The sequence below is a fragment of the Myxine glutinosa genome, chromosome 1 (assembly GCF_964187855.1).
Source record: "Myxine glutinosa chromosome 1, kmMyxGlut1.1, whole genome shotgun sequence".
Taxonomy (NCBI): Eukaryota; Metazoa; Chordata; class Myxini; order Myxiniformes; family Myxinidae; genus Myxine; species Myxine glutinosa.
In genome coordinates, this window is record NC_136261.1 from 298,262,277 (window position 1) to 298,286,259 (window position 23,983).

The following is a 23,983-nucleotide window of genomic DNA, read 5'->3' on the forward strand; positions in this document are numbered from 1 at the left end:
ATTTAGGTAAACACAGGCCAAAAGGTCAACATAGGCCAAATTTCTAAAATCCTCAATTTTCATTTGATTGACTTGAACTTCCAAGACGATATATATATATATGGTCACTGAATTGAACCACCATCTATTTTTGAGGTCAACATCGGCTCAAAGGTCAACATAGGCCAAATTTTTAATATCCTCAATTTTCATCCGATTGACTTGAAAATTGAACAGCATTTCTACATTGAGTCACAAAATAGGGAAACTAACTATTTTTGAGGTCAAAAGGTCAAAGGTCAACTCAAGGTCAACCTTCCAGAATCATCATTTTTCATCTGAAAAATCGTCACTTTCCATCCTGTTGACCCAAGCTTTGATCAAGATTGTAAATTTGAATCTTCATGAAATGGACAATTTGCTGTATCATTGGAAAACTTTTTTTGGGGGGGGGGGGGGGGGCGGCGGATTTTGCAAGTATCGTGCTACGCATGACGTCTTCTTGTTTGTTTGTTTGTCACCGGCCTACAGGTCACAATTTTCAACCGATCTTCACGAAACTTCACCAAGTGGTAGAGTTCGTCAAAAGCAAGAAGCCTATTGTTTTTGGGGTCAATAGGTCAAAAGGTAAACATAGGCCAAAGGTCACCAAATTTTCTAAACTTCTAAAATCCTCAATTTTCATCCGATTGACTTGAAATTTGAAGACCACTTGCATATCTGGTCACTGAATTCAACCACCAAGTATTTTTGAGGTCAACATCAGCCAAATGGTCAACAGGCCAAATTTCTAAAATCCTCAATTTTCATCCAATTGACTTGAAATTTGAGGACTTGCATATCTGGTCACTGAATTCAACCACCAAGTATTCTTGAGGTCAACATAGGCTAAAAGGTCAACATAGGCCAAATTTCTAAAATCCTCAATTCTCATCCAATTGACTTGAAATTTGAAAAGGACTTGCATATCTGGTCACTGAATTCAACCACCAAGTATTTTTGAGGTCAACATAGGCCAAATTTCTAAAATCCTCAATATTCATCCAATTGACTTGAAATTTGAAGAGGACTTGCATATCTGATCACTGAATTCAACCACCAAGTATTCTTGAGGTCAACATATGCCAAAAGGTCAACATAGGCCAAAAGGTCAACATAGGCCAAATTTCTAAAATCCTCATTTTTCATCCAATTGACTTGAAATTTGAAGAGGACTTGCATATCTGGTAACTAAATTCAACCACTAAGTATATTTGAGGTCAACATAGGCCAAAAGGTCAACATGGGCCACATTTCTAGAATCCTCAATTTTCATCCAATTGACTTGAAATTTGAAGAGGACTTGCATATCTGGTCACTGAATTCAACCACGAAGTATTCTTGAGGTCAACATCGGCCAAAAGGTCAACATAGGCCAAATTTCTAAAATCCTCAATTTTCATCCGATTGACTTGACATTTGAAGACCACTTGCATATCTGGTCACTGAATTCAACCACCAAGTATTCTTGAGGTCAACATAGGCCAAATGGTCAACATCAGCCAAATTTCTAAAATCCTCAATTTTCATCCAATTGACTTGAAATTTGGAGAGGACTTGCATATCTGGTCACTGAATTCAACCACCAAGTATTCTTGAGGTCAACATAGGCCAAATGGTCAACATAGGCCAAATTTCTAAAATCCTCAATTTTCATCCAATTGACTTGAAATTTGAAAAGGACTTGCATATCTGGTCACTGAATTCAACTACAAATTATATTTTAGGTGAACATAGGCCATAAGGTCAACATAGGCCAAAAGGTCAACATAGGCCAAATTTCTAAAATCTTCAATTTTCATCCGATTGACTTGAAATTTGAAGAGGACTTGCATATCTGGTCACTTAATTCAACCACAAAGTATTCTTGAGGTCATCATAGGCCAAATGGTCAACATAGGCCAAATTTCTAAAATCCTCAATTTTCATCCGATTGACTTGAAATTTGAAGAGGACTTGCATATCTGGTCACTGAATTCAACCACCAAGTATTTTTGAGGTCAACATGGGCCAAAAGGTCAACCTGGGCCACATTTCTAAAATCACCAATTTTCATTTAATTGACTTGAACTTCTTAGAGGATTTATATATACTAGGGCATGCCCGTACTATATATAAGCTAGGACGTGCCCGTACGTGGGTGCCCGTTCCTTGCCAAAAAAAAAAAAAAAAAAAAATTTGTGTAGGGGTGTGTGTGTGTAAACATCCTAGGGCGTGCCCGTACGTGGGTGCAAAAAAACATGCGTGCAAACAACAACAACAAAAAAAAACTTTGAAACCACGTGGCAGTAACGACCACAGAACCCCCCCCCCCCCTCTATTTACATGAATGGTTTGGTCCATTCGCAACGACCACAGAACCCCCCCCTCTATTTACATGAAATGGTTTGGTCCAAAGCGAACGGCTTGCGGTGTTTGGTAAAGAAATCGCCATAGATCGGTAACTACTTGTCCGATTAATTTCAAACCTTGAAAAGGCACATCCTCGGGTCCCCAGCAATATACCTGGCAAGTTTCAAGTATATCGGACCGGTAGTTGTCGAGAAACAGCGGTCACAGACAAACATACAAACACACATACACACATACACACATACACACAGAGATTAATGGAATTATAGATAGATGGTCGCTGAATTCAACCACTATCTATTTTTGAAGTCAACATAGGCCAAATTTTTAATATCCTTAATTTTCATCCGATTGACGAAATTTGAACAGCATTTGCACATCGAGTCACTAAATAGGGAAACTAACTAGTTTTGAGGTCAAAAGGTCAAAGTTCAACTCAAGGTCAACCTTCCAAAATCACCATTTTTCATCTGAAAAATCGTCAATTTTCATCCTGTTGACCCGAGCTTTGATCAAGTTTGTAAATTTTAATCTTCATGAAATGGACAATTTGCTGTATCAATGGAAAACTTTGGGGGGGGGGGGGGATTTTGCAAGTATCGTGCTACGCATGACGGCTTCTTGTTTGTTTGTTTGTGAACAGGATATGTGAAAGAGTTACGAACGGATTTGTATGAAACTTGGTGGACAGGTTGGTTGTGTGACAAGGACGAATTGATTCGATTTTGGTGAAAATCCGAATCCAGATCCAGAGCCAGAATCCAATCAATATCCCACTGTCAGTGGGATACAAAACGTAACCTGTTCATTTTATGGAGGTATGCTCTCTACCGAGTGCCATTCTCGTTGTTAAATATTTATTGTTGTTCAACGCCTCCACACTTGGCATCGTGTTCTTGACTTTGTTTTCAAAGACTTTCATTCAGGTTTTGATGTGTTTGAGTTGTCTGCTATTCATACTGACTTATGATGTCCATTAGATCAGGTGTTTATAGCCAAGTACAGTAAAACCTCGCCGACCGCGAGGGTTACGCTCCTGTTAAAATCCGCGAATGGCGAAATCGCAAAAGTAACCCAAGCGTGGAGTTGGCCTTCGATAGTTTGGCCAAAGAGTTTGGAGAGCAAGGTTCCAAACTGTAGCGAAAGCTTGAGATATGTCTAGAGAGATGGCCCTGATCTCAAGTCTGGGCTTCCATCCATTGTTGGGACAGTTGGATCAGCATGTTTAAGGTGGCGTGACCTTGTCTGAAACCAAATTGGTTATCTGAAACTGTTGGAGAAAAAGATGAGTTTCATATTGTCGTGTCCAGCGCTTGATTAATAGCGACACTCGACGAATGGACCAAAATGGCTTTTACTCCTTTGGACTGCATCAAATAATGGCGTCTTCATGCACACGGAACCACAATAAGTACACGAGATATTTAATCTGATTTTAACGGGGCTTATTCCCCTCCACAAATAACAGGGAAAGAGTAAAGCATGACAATGGGGTGCGACAGCAGGATGGGGGGAGGGGGAAGGTGAGATGGGGAAGCACAGATTCACAATAAAGGAAACATTTACAAGGGAACATTACAAATTATTTACAAGGGAACTAAATAAATCTGAGATGCCACACACCAGACTCAAGCACAGACAGGGAAGGGAAATGAGAACTGAGTGAGGCCTTGGCTCTTGTCAAGAGATGACGAAGGTGGTGCCAAAGCAGCCACAAACCCTCAACGAAGCAGGCGAGCAGTCACAAACAGGACCACGTTACGAACCAGGGAGATGAGCAGGAACACGAGCAGGCCCAAACTTTCCTCTCAGGAGCGCCGGACACAACCCCTGTTACTCGTTCCGAGGCCGAACCAACTCTCTCGTGAGAGCATCCAAAAACCCTACTCCTTTGAAGGTGACGAAACTCCTCCCCTCACTCTCCTCGAAGACACACCCCTCACCCTCTTAAATTCCCTCTCTCTTTCCCAAGGCCTCACCTGCGCCTCACCTAGGGTATCACAGAAGGTTTTACATACAGGTCCTCCACTATTTATTGAACAACGAACCACCCTTCATATGATGCACATTTCACCAGGACCATTCTTAAGGTAACATTTCTCTACTTAACACTGTACATAGAAATGGTTAAACTACCCAAACAACGGAGCATACTAACCTATGCGTTTTTATACCTGTTCTAAGATGATTCCTACCACCTACAAACATAACAATATCAACTGAAATGATGGATTCCATGACCTTGCTGAAGATTTGAAGTAAACTGCTAGGTCTGTAGTTAAGGGGATCCGTTTTTGCACCCTTTAAATCAATACAGTGATGTTGACTGATTTCCAAGTATATGGAAGATTTCCAAGTATATGGAAGATTTCCAAGTATATGGAAGTTCCAAGTATATGGAAGATTTCCAAGTATATGGAAGTTTCAAGTATATGGAAGTTCAAAGTATATGGAAGATTTCCAAGTATATGGAAGATTTCCAAGTATATGGAAGTTGCAAGTATATGGAAGATTTCCAAATATATGGAAGTTCCAAGTATATGGAAGATTTCCAAGTATATGGAAGATTTCCAAGTTAATGGAAGTTCCAAGTATATGGAAGATTTCCAAGTATATGGAAGTTCCAAGTATATGGAAATTCCAAGTATATGGAAGATTTCCAAGTATATGGAAGATTTCCAAGTATATGGAAGTTCCAAGTATATGGAAGATTTCCAAGTATATGGAAGTTCCAAGTATATGGAAGATTTCCAAGTATATGGAAGATTTCCAAGTATATGGAAGATTTCCAAGTTAATGGAAGTTCCAAGTATATGGAAAATTTCCAAGTATATGGAAGTTCCAAGTATATGGAAATTCCAAGTATGTGGAAGATTTCCAAGTATATGGAAGTTCCAAGTATATGGAAGTTCCAAGTATATGGAAGTTCCAAGTATATGGAAGATTTCCAAGTATATGGAAGATTTCCAGGTATATGGAAGTTCCAAGTATATGGAAGTTCCAAGTATGTGGAAGATTTCCAAGTATATGGAAGATTTCCAAGTATATGGAAGTTCCAAGTATATGGAAGTTCCAAGTATATGGAAGTTCCAAGTATATGGAAGTTCCAAGTATGTGGAAGATTTCCAAGTATATGGAAGATTTCCAAGTATATGGAAGTTCCAAGGATATGGAAGTTCCAAGTATGTGGAAGATTTCCAAGTATATGGAAGATTTCCAAGTGTATGGAAGATTTCCAAGTATATGGAAGTTCCAAGTATATGGAAGTTCCAAGTATGTGGAAGATTTCCAAGTATATGGAAGATTTCCAGGTATATGGAAGATTTCCAAGTATATGGAAGATTTCCAAGTACATGGAAGATTTCCAAGTATATGGAAGATTTCCAAGTATATGGAAGATTTCCAAGTATATGGAAGTTCCAAGTATATGGAAGTTCCAAGTATACGGAAGATTTTCAAGTATATGGAAGTTCCAAGTATATGGAAGTTCCAAGTATATGGAAGTTCCAGGTATATGGAAGTTCCAAGTATATGGAAGATTTCCAAGTATATGGGAGATTTCCAAGTACATGGAAGTTCCAAGTATATGGAAGATTTCCAAGTATATGGAAGATTTCCAAGTATATGGAAGATTTCCAAGTATATGGAAGTTCCAAGTATATGGAAGTTCCAAGTATGTGGAAGATTTCCAAGTATATGGAAGATTTCCAAGTATATGGAAGTTCCAAGTATATGGAAGTTCCAAGTATGTGGACGATTTCCAAGTATATGGAAGATTTCCAAGTATATGGAAGATTTCCAAGTGTATGGAAGATTTCCAAGTATATGGAATTTCCAAGTATATGGAAGTTCCAAGTATGTGGAAGATTTCCAAGTATATGGAAGATTTCCAAGTATATGGAAGATTTCCAGGTATATGGAAGATTTCCAAGTACATGGAAGATTTCCAAGTATATGGAAGTTCCAAGTATATGGAAGATTTCCAAGTATATGGAAGATTTCCAAGTATATGGAAGTTCCAAGTATATGGAAATTCCAAGTATATGGAAGATTTCCAAGTATATGGAAGTTCCAAGTATATGGAAGTTCCAAGTATATGGAAGTTCCAAGTATATGGAAGTTCCAAGTATATGGAAGATTTCCAAGTATATGGAAGATTTCCAAGTATATGGAAGATTTCCAAGTATATGGAAGTTCCAAGTATATGGAAATTCCAAGTATATGGAAGATTTTCAAGTATATGGAAGTTCCAAGTATATGGAAGTTCCAAGTATATGGAAGTTCCAAGTATATGGAAGATTTCCAAGTATATGGAAAATTTCCAAGTATATGGAAGATTTCCAAGTACATGGAAGTTCCAAGTATATGGAAGATTTCCAAGTATATGGAAGATTTCCAAGTATATGGAAGATTTCCAAGTATATGGAAGTTCCAAGTATATGGAAGTTCCAAGTATGTGGAAGATTTCCAAGTATATGGAAGATTTCCAAGTCTATGGAAGTTCCAAGTATATGGAAGTTCCAAGTATGTGGAAGATTTCCAAGTATATGGAAGATTTCCAAGTATATGGAAGATTTCCAAGTGTATGGAAGATTTCCAAGTATATGGAATTTCCAAGTATATGGAAGTTCCAAGTATGTGGAAGATTTCCAAGTATATGGAAGATTTCCAAGTATATGGAAGATTTCCAGGTATATGGAAGATTTCCAAGTACATGGAAGATTTCCAAGTATATGGAAGTTCCAAGTATATGGAAGATTTCCAAGTATATGGAAGATTTCCAAGTACGTATATGGAAGTTCCAAGTATATGGAAGTTCCAAGTATATGGAAGATTTCCAAGTATATGGAAGATTTCCAAGTATATGGAAGATTTCCAAGTCTATGGAAGTTCCAAGTATATGGAAATTCCAAGTATATGGAAGATTTTCAAGTATATGGAAGTTCCAAGTATATGGAAGTTCCAAGTATATGGAAGTTCCAAGTATATGGAAGATTTCCAAGTATATGGAAGATTTCCAAGTATATGGAAGATTTCCAAGTACATGGAAGTTCCAAGTATATGGAAGATTTCCAAGTATATGGAAGATTTCCAAGTATATGGAAGATTTCCAAGTATATGGAAGTTCCAAGTATATGGAAGTTCCAAGTATGTGGAAGATTTCCAAGTATATGGAAGATTTCCAAGTCTATGGAAGTTCCAAGTATATGGAAGTTCCAAGTATGTGGAAGATTTCCAAGTATATGGAAGATTTCCAAGTATATGGAAGATTTCCAAGTGTATGGAAGATTTCCAAGTATATGGAATTTCCAAGTATATGGAAGTTCCAAGTATGTGGAAGATTTCCAAGTATATGGAAGATTTCCAAGTATATGGAAGATTTCCAGGTATATGGAAGATTTCCAAGTACATGGAAGATTTCCAAGTATATGGAAGTTCCAAGTATATGGAAGATTTCCAAGTATATGGAAGATTTCCAAGTACGTATATGGAAGTTCCAAGTATATGGAAGTTCCAAGTATATGGAAGATTTCCAAGTATATGGAAGATTTCCAAGTATATGGAAGATTTCCAAGTATATGGAAGTTCCAAGTATATGGAAATTCCAAGTATATGGAAGATTTTCAAGTATATGGAAGTTCCAAGTATATGGAAGTTCCAAGTATATGGAAGATTTCCAGGTATATGGAAGATTTCCAAGTACATGGAAGATTTCCAAGTATATGGAAGTTCCAAGTATATGGAAGATTTCCAAGTATATGGAAGATTTCCAAGTACGTATATGGAAGTTCCAAGTATATGGAAGTTCCAAGTATATGGAAGATTTCCAAGTATATGGAAGATTTCCAAGTATATGGAAGATTTCCAAGTATATGGAAGTTCCAAGTATATGGAAATTCCAAGTATATGGAAGATTTTCAAGTATATGGAAGTTCCAAGTATATGGAAGTTCCAAGTATATGGAAGTTCCAAGTATATGGAAGATTTCCAAGTATATGGAAGATTTCCAAGTATATGGAAGATTTCCAAGTACATGGAAGTTCCAAGTATATGGAAGATTTCCAAGTATATGGAAGATTTCCATGTATATGGAAGATTTCCAAGTATATGGAAGTTCCAAGTATATGGAAGTTCCAAGTATGTGGAAGATTTCCAAGTATATGGAAGATTTCCAAGTCTATGGAAGTTCCAAGTATATGGAAGTTCCAAGTATGTGGAAGATTTCCAAGTATATGGAAGATTTCCAAGTATATGGAAGATTTCCAAGTGTATGGAAGATTTCCAAGTATATGGAATTTCCAAGTATATGGAAGTTCCAAGTATGTGGAAGATTTCCAAGTATATGGAAGATTTCCAAGTATATGGAAGATTTCCAGGTATATGGAAGATTTCCAAGTACATGGAAGATTTCCAAGTATATGGAAGTTCCAAGTATATGGAAATTCCAAGTATATGGAAGATTTCCAAGTATATGGAAGTTCCAAGTATATGGAAGTTCCAAGTATATGGAAGTTCCAAGTATATGGAAGTTCCAAGTGTATGGAAGATTTCCAAGTATATGGAAGATTTCCAAGTATATGGAAGATTTCCAAGTACATGGAAGTTCCAAGTATATGGAAGATTTCCAAGTATATGGAAGATTTCCAAGTATATGGAAGATTTCCAAGTATATGGAAGTTCCAAGTATATGGAAGTTCCAAGTATGTGGAAGATTTCCAAGTACGTATATGGAAGATTTCCAAGTATATGGAAGTTCCAAGTATGTGGAAGTTCCAAGTATGTGGAAGATTTTCAAGTATATGGAAGATTTCCAAGTATATGGAAGATTTCCAAGTGTATGGAAGATTTCCAAGTATATGGAATTTCCAAGTATATGGAATTTCCAAGTATATGGAAGTTCCAAGTATGTGGAAGATTTCCAAGTATATGGAAGATTTCCAAGTATATGGAAGTTCCAAGTATATGGAAGTTCCAAGTATGTGGAAGATTTCCAAGTATATGGAAGATTTCCAAGTATATGGAAGATTTCCAAGTGTATGGAAGATTTCCAAGTATATGGAATTTCCAAGTATATGGAAGTTCCAAGTACGTGGAAGATTTCCAAGTATATGGAAGATTTCCAAGTATATGGAAGATTTCCAAGTATATGGAAGATTTCCAAGTACATGGAAGATTTCCAAGTATATGGAAGATTTACAAGTGTATGGAAGATTTCCAAGTACGTATAATCGTATATGGAAGATTTCCATGTATAATAATAAATCTTTATTGTCCCATTTTCAGGGAAATTATTCTTTCCTTCAGGTAACATTGAAATATGGAAGATTTCCAAGTATATAGAAGATTTCCAAGTATATGGAAGATTTCCAAGTATATGGAAGATTTCCAAGTATATGGAAGTTCCAAGTATATGGAAGATTTCCAAGTATATGGAAGTTCCAAGTATATGGAAGTTGCAAGTACATGGAAGTTCTAAGTATATGGAAGATTTCCAAGTATATGGAAGTTCCAAGTATATGGAAGTTCCAAGTATATGGAAGTTCCAAGTATATGGAAGTTCCAAGTATATGGAAGATTTCCAAGTATATGGAAGTTCCAAGTATATGGAACAATTTCCAAGTATACGTATGACAAATGATAGGGTGAAAAAAAAAGAGGATGTGCAAGAACAGCAGAGCAGGCTTTAGGACACGTGAACTGATGGTGTCCAGTCCAGTTGCAGAATCAGAGTCGAGGGTTGCCAGAAACCTTCTCCACCTTCTCAGGTGCAAATTACACTGAGTCCAAGAGCAGTTGTGTGTGACTGGTACGGGTGGGTACGGAGAGTGAGGGGTTAAGGACACAAGATTTGGAAGCAAACACAGAATTGAGGCATTCGGCCTTCTCGTGAGTGGAGTCCACTGTAGCCCCATTTGAATAGAGAGAAAGCATACTCTGGAGACAGACTTAACAAGGTGCCATCAGGTTTCAGAGGAGCGAGACAAGTTTGAAAGTTAAATATTGAGGTTGGACGGATGTTGTTTTTTTTGGCTCTCCTGAGAGTGGACACAAAAATATTTGATTTGTGGCTTTATAATAGTGAGAACGGATCCACTCCAACCATGTTTGGTAGGCCTACCTACCGTACCCTAATGGTTGTATTGTAGCCATAAAATATCGCTTCGGGAAGGTGAGTCTGAGATCAACCAAGAGGCCTATCGAAATAACATGACAGGCCTGTGCTAGATTTTATATCGTGGTGGATAGTTTCGATCTCCAAGAAAACAAAATGGCGCCCTTCGGCCACCATTGTTTTTTGCACCACGCCAGAGAAAATGTTGTGAGCATTAATCTGCTCAGTACTTTCGGTCTTCTCAATCACTAAATAAATTACTGTGGCGGACACAATGTCAGTGAGCAATAATTCCGCGCACCAGTGGGTGGCGCGAGTGTCCGGGCGTGGAAGCTCAGCTCGGGCCACGCCCGGAGCAAAGGCGTCACGAGGCGCAGGGTGGAACTGAGATACATGCCTCACCTTTCGGCCGACCGGCCACGCCCGGGGGCAAGGCGTGGCCTCGGCACATATATGCGGGCTCGAAGGTCGAGCCCGCCCAGTGCTTACGTGCGAGCTGTTATTAAAGTGTTTCAGTTTGTACAACGCGTTGTGGCCTACCTTCTTGGCAAACGAATTGTGTGTGCACAGCACCACACTGGTGACCCCGACTGGTTCAGCCGTAGCTGACCCCTGAACGCGCCATGGCTACCAACGCTGTCGCCGTCAAACTCCCAGAGTTCTGGGAAGTGCAAGCCGACGTTTGGTTTGTGTAGGCCGAAGCTCAATTCCAGCTCTGGGGCATCACGGCGGACGACACCATGTACTACCATGTGGTCGCCGCCCTCGGGCCCGGCACTGCCGCCCGCGTCATGTCCATCCTTCGGCGCCCGCGGGGCACCCACAAGTACGCGGCGCTCAAACGTCTTCTCCTCACCACGTTCGGGCTCACGGAGGCCGAACGCACCGACCGCCTCCTGGACCTTCCCGCCCTCGGCGACACACGACCGTCCGTTCGGATGGATTTTATGTTGTCCCTTCTTGGAGACCAGCGCCCGGATTTCCTGTTCTGAGCACTTTTCCTCCGCCAGCTACCTGTGCATGTGCCGCTCGCGCTGGCTGGTTCGAACTTAATGGAACCCCGCGCCCTGGCCGGAGAGGCGGACAAATTTTTCACGGCCTGCGACACGCGGTCGGTGTACGGTGCTGCCGTAGTGGATCCCGGTGCGGAGGCTACAGTGCCCCCTGCTTCCCTCATGGCCGCTGCTACGCCCCACCCACTACCGCCGCCGCCACCACCACCACCGCCGGCACGGCCGACACGGCAGCCACCACCGCAAACCTGGTGCTACTATCATGCCAGGTTCGGCCGCAAGGCTAGAGCGTGCCACCCGCCGTGTTCTTTCGACGGGTCGGGAAACGACCGGGCCGGCGCTCACTTGCGGCCATGAGCGTCGGCCATTCCAGCACACTCCTGTTCATCACAGACACCTCGTCTGGTCGTCATTTTCTGTGCGACACGGGAGCGCAGGTAAGCGTCCTCCCTGCCTCCGCATCCGACAAGCAAGCCGCGGGCTGGGGCCCCGCCTTGCTCGCTGCCAACGGAACACCCATCCGCACATTCGGGAAGCGTTTCCTCTCGCTGCATTTCGGAGGGCAGCTCTTCAAATGGTCTTTCGTAACCGCCAGCGTGCCAATGGCCCTGCTCGGTGCGGACTTCCTTTGTGTGAATGGGCTGTTGGTGGACGTTAAGCGTCGACGCCTCGTCCAGGCCGAAACCTTCAGCTCGCTCACTTGTTCGCTGAGCGGCTCGTTGAGCAGCTCGCTGAGCGGCTCATCGAGCGGCTTACCAAGTGGCTTGCTGAGCGGTTCCGTCCAGGCGAAGTTAGTCTGTACGCTTCCGGCAGCAGACGAGTTTGCCCGCCTCCTCGCCAGTTTCCCGGCACTGACGAGGCCCAACTTTTCAGCGGTGGCCATCAAACACGGGGTGGAGCACCATATCCCCACCGTCGGACCACCGGTCTACGCCCGGGCGTGCCGCCTTGACCCCACGAAGCTCGCCGTGGCGAAAGCGGAGTTCGCCATGCTGGCGTGGCTGGGCATCGTACGGCGCTCCAACAGCGCATGGGCCTCTCCTCTGCACATTGTGCCCAAGCCCGGTGGCGGATGGCGGCCGTGCAGTGACTACCGCCGGCTCAATGACGCCACCACCCCCGACCGCTACCCGGTCCCGCATATTCAGGACTTTTCCGCCCGGTTGGCGAAAACGACCATTTTCTCCAAGGTGGACCTCATCCGGGGCTACCACCAGGTCCCCGTACAACCGGACTGTAGTGAAATCGTATTCGTACTAATGCTGAACCCAGGTGATGATCGTTGCTCGCTGACACCGCTAGGGGCGCGGCTATAAGACCCGCTGCGGTCGGTGCTCAGGGGGACTTCTCCTGTGACATGTTACATCTAGTGGACTCGTTAACGGTATGCCTGCATAGTATATTAAGCTTGCTTGCATTGAATGTTATGGATGGATCCATGTGATGCCAAACCTTATTCCTATTGCATTTCCTGTATTACAGAATGATGTCATGGTCTTAATGGAATTAAACCACCAGATGGACTAAAGTTGTGGACCCGACTGGTTTTTCACAACACTTAATTCCATTAACGATCTACCGACATGGCGGGCAACAAGACGCTGGTGGTCACACCATTCTGCGCCGACCCGCAAGCCTCGGATGGTGGATTGCAACTGAAGCACTGGCTCAAAACGTTGGAGAATCATTTCGCTGAGCCTGAGACCGAGCCGACGGCTGTCGCGAAGTTAGCAACGCTTCACTCTAAAATCGACTACAAGGTGTACAATAGCATCGCACAATGCGCGACGTACGACCTCGCGATTGCGGAGCTCAAATGATTGTACATAAAGGAAAAGAGCCCGGTGTATGCTCGGCACTTGCTCCTAACGCGACGCCAGCAACCCAACGAGCCGATGGATCACTATGCCCAGGAGCTCCGGCAACTCTTGCTGGACAGCACCCGGGAGCCACGGACTCACGAGCAGGCTCAGGATGACCTTCTCTTAGACGCCTATGTCGCTGGGGTCTCCTCTCAGGCCCTAAGGCTCAAACACCTGGAGAAGACCGACCTGACCTTCGCTGCGGCACTCGAGCAAGGAAAGGTACACACTGAAGCGCGGTTGCAGTCGAACGTCTATGATCGCAGGCGCCTCTTGGCGGGAACCTCGCTCCACGCACGGCCGGAGAGTGCTACCGCCGAGGGAGCGGAACTGCTCGCGGAACTCCAGGATGCTCCGGAGGAGGATCCGGTCCTGATGGCTGCCGCAACGGCCAGACCCAAGGCCTTACACGGAGCCACCTGCTATTTCTGTGGGGGACAACGTCATTCCCGGGCCGTGTGTCCGACTCGGGACGCCATATGCCATTTGTGCTCGCAAAAGGGGCACTATGCGAAGGTGTGCCGGAAAACCGCACGCGGCTCGCGGCCGCGCGCGACCTTGAATGGGCTCATTGCGGAGCCTACGTGCCGAGCTCGGAACACGGCGCCTTACCCGGCTTTCGGGCCCCTGGTCGCTCAATCGACCTTGGCGAGAGTCACCGAACAGCCACAACAGTCTCATCCTCGATCGGGCATGGCACATGCGTCCTTGACCAGACTCCGGGCCACGCGAGGGGCTTTGGAGCCTTGCCAAGCCCCAGCGGTACGTTCTCGTCGTGTCTCTCAAGAGCGTACGGCGTCCACTGGCGGCGACACGAGTTCGGTACCAACTACGGTGGCCCTCACCCGTCAAACGGCGATTTCGAATACTATGGAGGCCTATACCCGTCAAAATCGTCAAACGGCGATGTCGAATACTACGGGGGCCCATACACATCAAACGGCGATTTTGAATCGCAAAACACCGGAATGCATGGGAAAGCTCTCTGATGGCTTTAACGGATTCCCCATGGACAACGAATACTCCGGCAACGACCGCAAAACTGCAGATTGCATGGGAACACACCCTGACAACTTATACGAGACTCCACGGGCACCCTCTGACGCCCGGAAAACTGCCGCTGGCATAGGATCCGCCCGCGAGGCTCGGCCGACCCACTCGGGAGGTTCGGTCCCACTCCCAGCAGGCTCGTCCGGCCTGGCTCAAGCCCTTATTCCCCTTATGGTCGAAGGCCATTGTGTGCGGGCCTTGGTGGATACAGGGTCTACGGATAGTTTTATCGACCAGCGACTAGTCCACAGGCATGGTTGGCAGGTCTTGAGGTCTACGAGACGGATCTTCATGGCTTCCCAGGGACTTCGACTCAGCACGAAGGGGGAATGCCGATTGAAACTCGTGATAAAGGGACGGGTTTTCCCAGATGTACACCTTATGGTCTTACCTGCTTTATGTGCTGATATTCTGTTAGGACACGATTTTCTTCAGCGACATGGACGTCTGGAAATGGAGTTTGGTGGGCCTGACACGCTTGTTGTGGGGGCTGACGCGCGTGCTGTGTGTGCCCTAGCGAAAATGGAAATCCAGCCGCTTTCGCTGTTCCCCAATCTAACCTCCGACTGTACCCCTGTCGCGATAAAATCACGGCGCTACTCTCGAGCAGACATGCAATTCATTGCGGACGAAACGGCTCAGCTCTTGAAAGACGGTATCATAGAACTTAGCCGGTCGCCGTGGCGAGCCCAGGTCTTGGTGGTGTGAAGCGATGCACACCGCAGATGCATGGTAATCGACTATTCCCAAACGATTAACCGCTTTACAAAGCTGGATGCCTACCCCCTTCCGGGGATGGACGCGCTGGTGCGACAGGTGGCCCAGTACTCGGTCTACAGCACTCTCGATCTCCGTAGTGCGTACCATCAGATCCCCATCTCTAGGGCAGATCGTATCTATGCCGCATTTGAGTCGGGGCAACGGTTGTACCAGTTTACTCGATTGCCTTTTGGGGTAACGAACGGGGTTCTCCTGTTTCCAGAGGGCCATGGATGACCTCATTGCGAGGGAGAACTTAACCGATGTTTTCGTCTACCTAGACAATCTTACGGTTTGTGGGTATGACCAAGGGCACCATGATGCTAATCTGACACGCTTCCTCGAGGTCGCGCAGAGGTATCACTTAACCATGAACGAGGATAAGTGTCAATACTCTCTATGCAAGATAGATCTTCTGGGGTACACCGTGACCCATGGCTCTGTCGCTTCGGATAAGGAGCGTCTGCGACCTTTGCTCGACATGGCCCCTCCCTGCGATCGGGCGTCCCTGAAGCGCGACCTCGGGCTATTCGCCCATTACTCCAAATGGGTCCAAAATTTCTCCGCGAAACTTCGCCCCCTTGTGGCCTGCGACACATTCCCTCTGCGTCCGACCGCATTGGCGGTCTTTGGAGGCCTTAAGGCCGACATCGCCAGTGCCGCTGTGGTGACGATCGACGAGAGTGGATCTTTCATCCTCGAAAGTGATGCCTCGGATCAGGCCATCGCGGCGACCCTCTCCCAAGGAGGGCGTCCGGTGGCTTTCTTTTCACGGACTCTTACCTCCGCTGAGCGGAGACATTCGTCTGTCGAAAAGGAAGCGTATGCGATCGTCGAGTCTATTCGGCGATGGCGCCCGTACTTACTCGGGCGATGTTTCCAAATCATCACGGACCAGCAAAGTGTTGCGTTCATGTACGACACATTACACGCCCATCGCATTAAGAATGAGAAAATCACTCGCTGGCGTATAGAGCTTGCCGACTTCTGCTACACTATCAAATACCGCCCGGGGAAGGATAACCAGGCCGCCGCCGCCTTATTGAGACCGGCTACGTGCGTGGGTATCGCCACTTTGGAGGGCCTACGCGTGCTGCATGCCACTGCAGGGCATCCGGGCATAACGCGTTTCGCTCATTTTGTGCGGCGTGGCAATCTACCATACTCGATTGACGATATCCGCCGTATCTGTCGCGACTGCGCTATATGCGCGGAAATCAAACCGCGTTTCTATAACCCACCCATGGGGACTCTGGTTAGGGCTACGAGGCCATGGGAACGCTTGGCGATGGATTTCAAGGGCCCATTGCCGGTGTCGAGTAACTCTCGCTATCTGCTCACTATCGTCGATGAGTACTCGCGATTCCCCTTCGCTTATACGTGCGTGGACATGACTGCTGCCACGGTAATGCGGTGCTTACAGAACTTGTTCTCTATGTTCGGGTACCCGGCCTATGTGCATACTGACCGGGGTGCGGTCTTCTTGTCTCAGGAGGTGCGAGGCTATCTGCTCCAAAATAACATCGCTTCTAGTTACACCACGCCGTACAGACCCCAGGCGAATGGGCAGATCGAACGCTTCAACGGGATTATATGGAGGGCCGTCATGCTCAACCTCCGGACCCTCGGCCGGGGCCTCGATAAATGGGCTTGGTCGCTACCTGCGGCGTTGAACTCGATCAGGGCTCTCCTGTGCACGGCCACCAACCAGACTCCCCACGAGCGACTTTTCCACCACCCCAGGAGCACGGGGTGTATACGGTCTTTACCCAGTTGGCTCGCTGAGCCCGGGCCGGCCTACCTCAAACGGGCGGTTCGCACGAGCAAGTACGACCCCTTAGTGGACAAAGTACAGATACTCCAGGCTAATCCTGAGCATGCTCGTGTGATGACGGCTGATGGACGTGAGACCACTGTCTCCGTACGTCATCTTGCCCCATGTGGGATCGCCGACCCTTGTAGGGAATCGGACGAACCGATCGAACCAATCTATGAGACTATGGACTCTTCCGACGCTCCCTTTGCTGAAAGTCTGCCGACCCTCCCCTCGCCGCATCTACCCGTGCCCGAAGGCTTGGCGGTACCCCCTTCGTCACCTGACTCCGGTAGCTCCTCCGACGCCGGGGTCTCTGGGATACGTGATGCCGTACCCGGGGAATTTCGGACGCGTGCTGGCAGAGAAAGTCGCCGCCCGGACCGGTACGGTTGGGTCGACTGATACCATGTTCCACACCCTGTTAATGCTGACGCTTGCTCGATTCTAGCCGCTCTGCAGTATATTTCTAACGGTGGGGAGAATGTAGTGAAATCGTATTCGTACTAATGCTGAACCCAGGTGATGATCGTTGCTCGCTGACACTGCTAGGGGCGCGGCTATAAGACCCACTGCGGTCGGTGCTCAGGGGGACTTCTCCTGTGACATGTTACATCTAGTGGACTCGCTAACGGTACGCCTGCATAGAATATTAAGCTTGCTTGCATTGAATGTTATGGATGGACCCATGTGATGCCAAACCTTATTCCTATTGCATTTCCTGTATTACAGAATGATGTCATGGTCTTAATGGAATTAAACCACCAGATGGACTAAAGTTGTGGACCCGACTGGTTTTTCACAACACGGACGATGTACCAAAGACGGCCGTCATCACACCTTTCGGCCTCTTTGAGTTCTTGCGGATGCCCTTTGGGTTGAAAAATGCAGCCCAGGCGTTCCAGTGGCTCATGGACAGCGTCTTACGCGACTTGTCCTTCATCTACGTCTACCTGGACGACATCCTAGTCGTGAGCGCGTCCCAGGAGGAGCACCTGCTCCACCTCCGCACGCTCTTCGAACGCCTGGGCCAGCATGGCCTGATAATCAACCCCGCAAAGTGCCGTTTCGGCGTCACCACCATCGACTTATTGGGGCACCGCATCACCAGGCACGGGGCCATCCCTTTACCGGCCAAGGTGGAGGCAGTCAGGAGTTTCCCACGCCCCCGCACGGTCAAGGGGCTCCAGGAATTCCTGGGCATGGTGAATTTTTATCACCGCTTCGTGCCCCGTGTTTCCCAGCTCCTGCGCCCCCTGCACGAGGCCCTCCGGGGGAAGCCGGGCAAAGGTGACATCGCCTGGACGGAGCAAATGGCCACGGCATTTGCGGGCACAAAGCTGGCCTTGGCCAACGCCACCATGCTGGCGCACCCGGCGCCCGATGCACCAATCGCCCTCACCACCGACGCGTCGGACTACGTGGTGGGCGCGGTGCACGAGCAGTGGGTGAGTGGTGCTTGGCAGTTTTTTAGCCGGCAGCTCCGCCCGCACGAACGCAGAACAGCACCTTCGACCGCGAGCTGCTCGGGCTCCACCTGGTGGTCCAGCACTTCCGCCATCTTCTCGAGGGCCGCCCGTTCACGGCCTTCGTCGATCACAAGCCCCTTGTTTTCGCGATGGCCAAGGTCGCCGAGCCATGGTCGGCCCGGCAGCAACGTCACCTCTCTGCCGTGTCCGAGTACACGACGGACATCCGTCACGTCGCGGGTAAGGACAACCCGGTGGCGGATTGCCTTTCCCGGTCCGTCGCACACATGGTCCACCTCGGGATCGACTATGCCCGGATGGCGGCGGACCAGACCGCCGACCCCGACGTCCAGGCCTTGCGGACCACCATCACGGGCCTCCGCGTCACCGAGGTGCCGTTCGACGTCGCGGGCACTGCCCTCTTGTGCGACGTCTCCCTCGGCAAGCCTCGCCCCATCGTGCCTGCTGGCTGGCAGCGCCCGGTTTTTGACGCCATCCACGGCCTGTCCCACCCGGGCACGAAGGTCTCCCAGAAGCTCGTCGCGGCGAAGTTCGTCTGGCATGGCCTCAGGAAGAATGTCCGCAACTGGGGCAGGACGTGCCTCGCGTGCCAGCGCGCGAAAGTCCACCGCCACACCCAAGCCCCATTGGCCCCGTTTACGGTGCCCGAGCATCGGTTCGACCACGTCCACGTCGACTTGGTGGGACCTCCGCCCCCCTCGCGGGGTTTCACCCACCTCCTCACCATGGTGGACCGCACCACCCGGTGGCCGTAGGCCATGCCATTGGCGGTGACGGCTGCGGCTGACGTCGCGCAAGCCTTCATCGCCACGTTGGTTGCTCGGTTCGGCGCCCCCTCGGACATCTTGTCCGACCGCGGCCCCCAGTTCACCTCGGAGCTCTGGGGAGCAGTGGCGCAAGGGCTCGGCGTCAAGCTGCACCGCACCACAGCTTACCACCCCCAGGCCAACGGCCTGTGCGAACGCTTCCATCGCTCAATGAAGGCCGCGCTCCGGGCCAGCCTCCACGAAGGCAGCTGGGCCGACAGGCTCCCCTGGGTCCTGCTGGGCCTCAGGACGGCGCCCAAGGACGACCTGCGCGCGTCCTCGGCGGAGCTGGTCTTCGGGCAACCACTGCAGCTACCGGCGAATTTATCCCCGACTCCACAGCCCCTTGGTCCGCGGCGCAACAGCGCTCCACCCTTCAGGAGGCCGCCAGGATGTTCGCCCCGGTGCCGACGGCACACCACGGTTGCCAGTCCTCCCACGTCGCCCCGGAGCTTCGCATGGCGGAGTACGTTTTTGTCAGGCACGACCACCACCGGGCGCCGCTGCGGCCCCCGTACGACGGGCCCTTCCGCGTGCTGGAGACCGGGGACAAGCATTTCACCGTGGACATCGGCGGTACTCCAGATCGTATCTCCGTAGACCGCCTCAAGCCGGCCCACCTCGATCTGGACCACCCCCCGCAAGCAGCTCTGCCTCCGCGTCGAGGCCGCCCCCCGGCGGGCAGACCCCCGGCACCCCCCAGCCCCGCCGTCCCGCTACCCCCCAGCCCTGCACGCATCGCCAGAGGGCGTTTCGGCCGGGTCATCCGGCTTCCCCGCAAGCTCACCCTTCAGGTGCGCGGGCATTCTGGGGGGGCGCGTGTGGCGGACACTGTCAGTGGGCAATAATTCCGCGCACCAGTGGGTGGCGAGAGTGTCCGGGCGTGGAAGCGCAGCTCGGGCCACGCCTGGAGCAAAGGCGTCACGAGGCGCAGCGTGGAACTGAGATACATGCCCCGCCTTTCGGCCGACCGGCCACGCCCGGGGGCAAGGCGTGGCCTCGGGACATATATGCGGGCTCGAAAGTCGAGCCCGCCCAGTGCTTACGTGCGAGCTGTTTATAAAATGTTTCAGTTTGTACAACGCGTTGTGGCCTACCTTCTTGGCAAACGAATTGTGTGTGCACAGCACCACATTACAGTATTTACATCTGAATATTTTACATTTTCTTTTAATAACATAATTTTGCTGTCTCAATTGGTAGTGCAGATTAAACTGTTAAATGTATTTATAAATATAATATCGAGGCTCATGAAAGAGCAAGCAAGTTCTCATTTTCGAAATCAGATGTTGAATTAAACTGTTTAACAGATTCAACTGCAGTCTGTAATAAACTGCATGAGGTGTATCTAAACCTTTCCACCATGAGCCGATGATGTCTCCCCTTTTCTATATTTACGATAGTATATTTATTTTTTAAGTAAGTTATTATAATTAGGATCAAAAGGAATATTATTTCTATATAATACCTTTGAAAATGTATTTTTCCCCGATATGAAAAACGTTTTATGAAAGTATTCCCGGGGAAGAGGAAGATTCTGTTGAGGCTTTGCTTGTGAGGGTGCGCCGTGCGGCCTTCCTTTCGCCTATCCCGCCATGGCAGGAAATCTCAATCATGTTCGTGGCTTTCCAGCTTGCCTCAAATACCTATTTTCTGCTTGTTATTGTTGAAAATTCGACTGATTGCCTGATTTTTGCTGTCATTGCAGATGTTGGGAGGAGCGGATTTGCGTATCTTGCAGGAACCTCTGGGTTTTATTAAGGTCCTAGAATGGGTGAGCTGGATGATTTGTGTTGCCGTTGAATCTTCTATAGACGATAGTATAAGCAATCGCTAAATGCTGCTGTTCTCGTGTTAGTCCTTGATTTCGCCATGATTGTGGATTATCACCGTTATGAGACGAATACCGTGTTTCTCAAATTAAAAATTGATGTTATTACTTAATTTCATTCACCTCACCTCACCTCACGTCGTCTTACCTCGCCTCCTTTTACCTCGCCTCTTTTTACCTCGCCTCCTTTTACCTCGCCTCTTTTTACCTCGCCTCGTTTTACCTCGCCTCTTTTTACCTCGCCTCTTTTTACCTCGCCTCGTTTTACCTCGCCTCTTTTTACCTCGCCTCGTTTTACCTCGCCTCTTTTTACCTCGCCTCGTTTTACCTCGCCTCTTTTTACCTCGCCTCTTTTTACCTCGCCTCTTTTTACCTCGCCTCGTTTTACCTCGCCTCGTCTTACCTCGCCTCGTCTTACCTCGCCTCGTCTTACCTCGCCTCGTCTTACCTCGCCTCGTCTTACCTCGCCTCGTCTTACCTCGCCTTGCCTCGTCTTCTCACCTCATCTCACTTTGTCTGTCGTGCAAGTTAATGGTGTAGATTAAAGAGGAACGACTCTTAACACTTCGAAAACGAGAACTTGCTTGCCCTTCCATGAGCCTCGACATTGTGAATACGTAAATGACTGCGATTTCCGTATTTATTGCCTTTGCTGATGCAATTCAAGGAGTAGTTTGTAATTTTATTGTAACTATAATAGTCGATGCTCAAGTGTTTCGTTGTTAATGTTGTAGTTGTTAATTTGCTTCATGGGTTTTCCAAAGAAGTGTGCTGTGATCCACGTTGCCTGGCATCCTGGTTGCGCTGCCAGAACGGCACTTTTAATACGTGATTGGTTGGGGTCTCTTTTTGAGGAATTTCTGCAATGGATACAATCTGACATCTTGCCTTGCTCTCCAAACTCTCTGCCTATGGCATCCAAGGCCACTTCCACACATGACTTACTGATTTGGTCTACACTCGTAGCCAACGTGTGGTTCTCAACGGAATCCTTTCATCACCTCTACCTGTCCAGGTTGGAGTGCCCCAAGGTAGTCTTCTGCACCCAGTCCTATTCCTGATCTTCATCAATGATCTCTCCGACTCTGGAAAAACCCCTTTATCTATTTGCTGACGACTCCACCCTCTGCCATGACATCCCTCATCCTGCAGACTCTTCCCTCTCTTCAGACCATCAAAAAATAAATCACAAACTGTTCAAACACTCAGAATACGCCTTAATCCTGACAAATACCACATACACGCTCTCTCCAGAAGGACAGCCTGTAGTCAGGTTCACTGTTTTTTCGTTCAAATTTTTGGAGATTAGCAAAACTATACATTTTTGGAATATTCAGAGCATGAGGAATCCAAAAATTAATGTTTACATTTGCGTAGACACCTTTGCGAAAATGACACTCAGGACAGTGATGAAGATCTGTAAAAGCATATTCCTGAACGGTATAGACCGAGTAGATCCTGTGTATAGGACTTGTAGTTCAATCTGATACTAACAAGGCTGCTTTCTTGCTTTATAAACCCATACCTATAACTTCAAAGGACTTGCAATATCATATATTATGTAATAGTTTTTTTTTTTTTTTTTTTTTTTTTTGTAGTATACAAGTTCGAGGCTCGTGAAAGAGCGAACATTTATCACACAGAAAGACAAACCGACAAACCGACACATAACCGACAAACCGACACATAAAACAAATAACATCGGGAGCGGTGGACAAGATGGGGAGAGAGGGGGAAGGACACAAACACAACATTTGAGAGCAGGAACCCAGAGACATGGAGACATCGAGAGATCTGTGGGAGGGAGAGGGCTTTGGGGGGAGGCATGGGAAAGGGGGTGGGAGAGGCATAAAACACATGGACACTACCAGGAAAGAAGTTGGAATTACAAACAAGGTGGATCTGGGGTGAATTCGTGGGGGTAGAAAAGATCAAGGTTTTGGATGGGGGAAGATAAGAGATGGTGGTGAACAGCTGTTTTAAAGACCTGGAGGGAGGAGTGGGATTGAAGGGAGTGTGGGAGTTTGTTCCAGAGGCTGGAGAAAAGAGGAATGAAGGAGTGAAGGTGAGCAGAGAGCCGAGATTTTGGCAGTTTAACCATCAGAGGCTTGCTGGCAGATCTTGTATCACAAATATAAAGACAATGGTTTTCAATTACCTTTGTTTGTTGCTTTTCTATAATCCTGAGCACTATTTTGAGGCCTTTATTGGATTCCTTGACCCAGAAAACATAGGATTACCATATTTAATTATGTTTCTAGGTTGACGAGAAGCCGAGATAGCGCAAAATATGTATTTTATGGTGGCCATTTTGAAAATTCAAAATGGCGGCCATGCAGGTGTCTGTGCAAATGCCAACATTGATTTTCGGATTCTCCATGCTCTGATGATTCCAAAAATGTACAGGTTTGCTAATCTCCAAAAATTTTGAACAAAATTATATTTGTTAACATAGTGAACCTGACTATCTTCATCACCGTCCTGAGTGTCATTTTCGCAAAGGTGTCTACGCAAATGCCAACATTAATTTTTTGATTCCTCATGCTCTGAATATTCCAAAAATGTATCGTTTTGCTAATCTCCAAAAATTTTGAACAAAATTATATTTGTTAACATCGTGAACGTGACTACTGGTACACCCCCCTCCACACCCTCCCATGTCTAATATCTTAACAATCTTGTTGAAGTTCAATCACATTAACTTTTGGATTTCAAACCACATTTTGCAAACCACATTTCAAAGTTAGCCTCCAAAGCCAGTCGCCAACAGAGCATCCACCGCCATACAAACTCCTTCCTTGGCACACCTCAATCCCTATCCACCAACAAGGCTTTTATCTTCAGCTTTATGGGGTACTGCTCTCCCCTCTGGGCTG

At 47.2% G+C, this 23,983-nt stretch overlaps 1 protein-coding gene across 2 annotated transcripts in view; it reads left to right on the forward strand.

Moving 5' to 3' along the window:
• LOC137439118 (synaptophysin) overlaps positions 1-23,983 on the forward strand; it is a 94,126-nt gene that overhangs the window by 50,104 nt on the left and 20,039 nt on the right. Inside the window, exons 2-3 of one of the 2 annotated variants that reach the window (XM_078768064.1) lie at positions 20,850-20,892; positions 20,985-21,050. In XM_078768064.1, the coding sequence (XP_078624190.1) occupies positions 20,872-20,892; positions 20,985-21,050 (87 nt within the window). In that variant the 5' untranslated portion in view covers positions 20,850-20,871. Of the gene's footprint in view, positions 1-20,778; positions 20,893-20,984; positions 21,051-23,983 lie in introns of those variants that run through there. The other variant, XM_068134833.2, reaches the window with a different exon arrangement.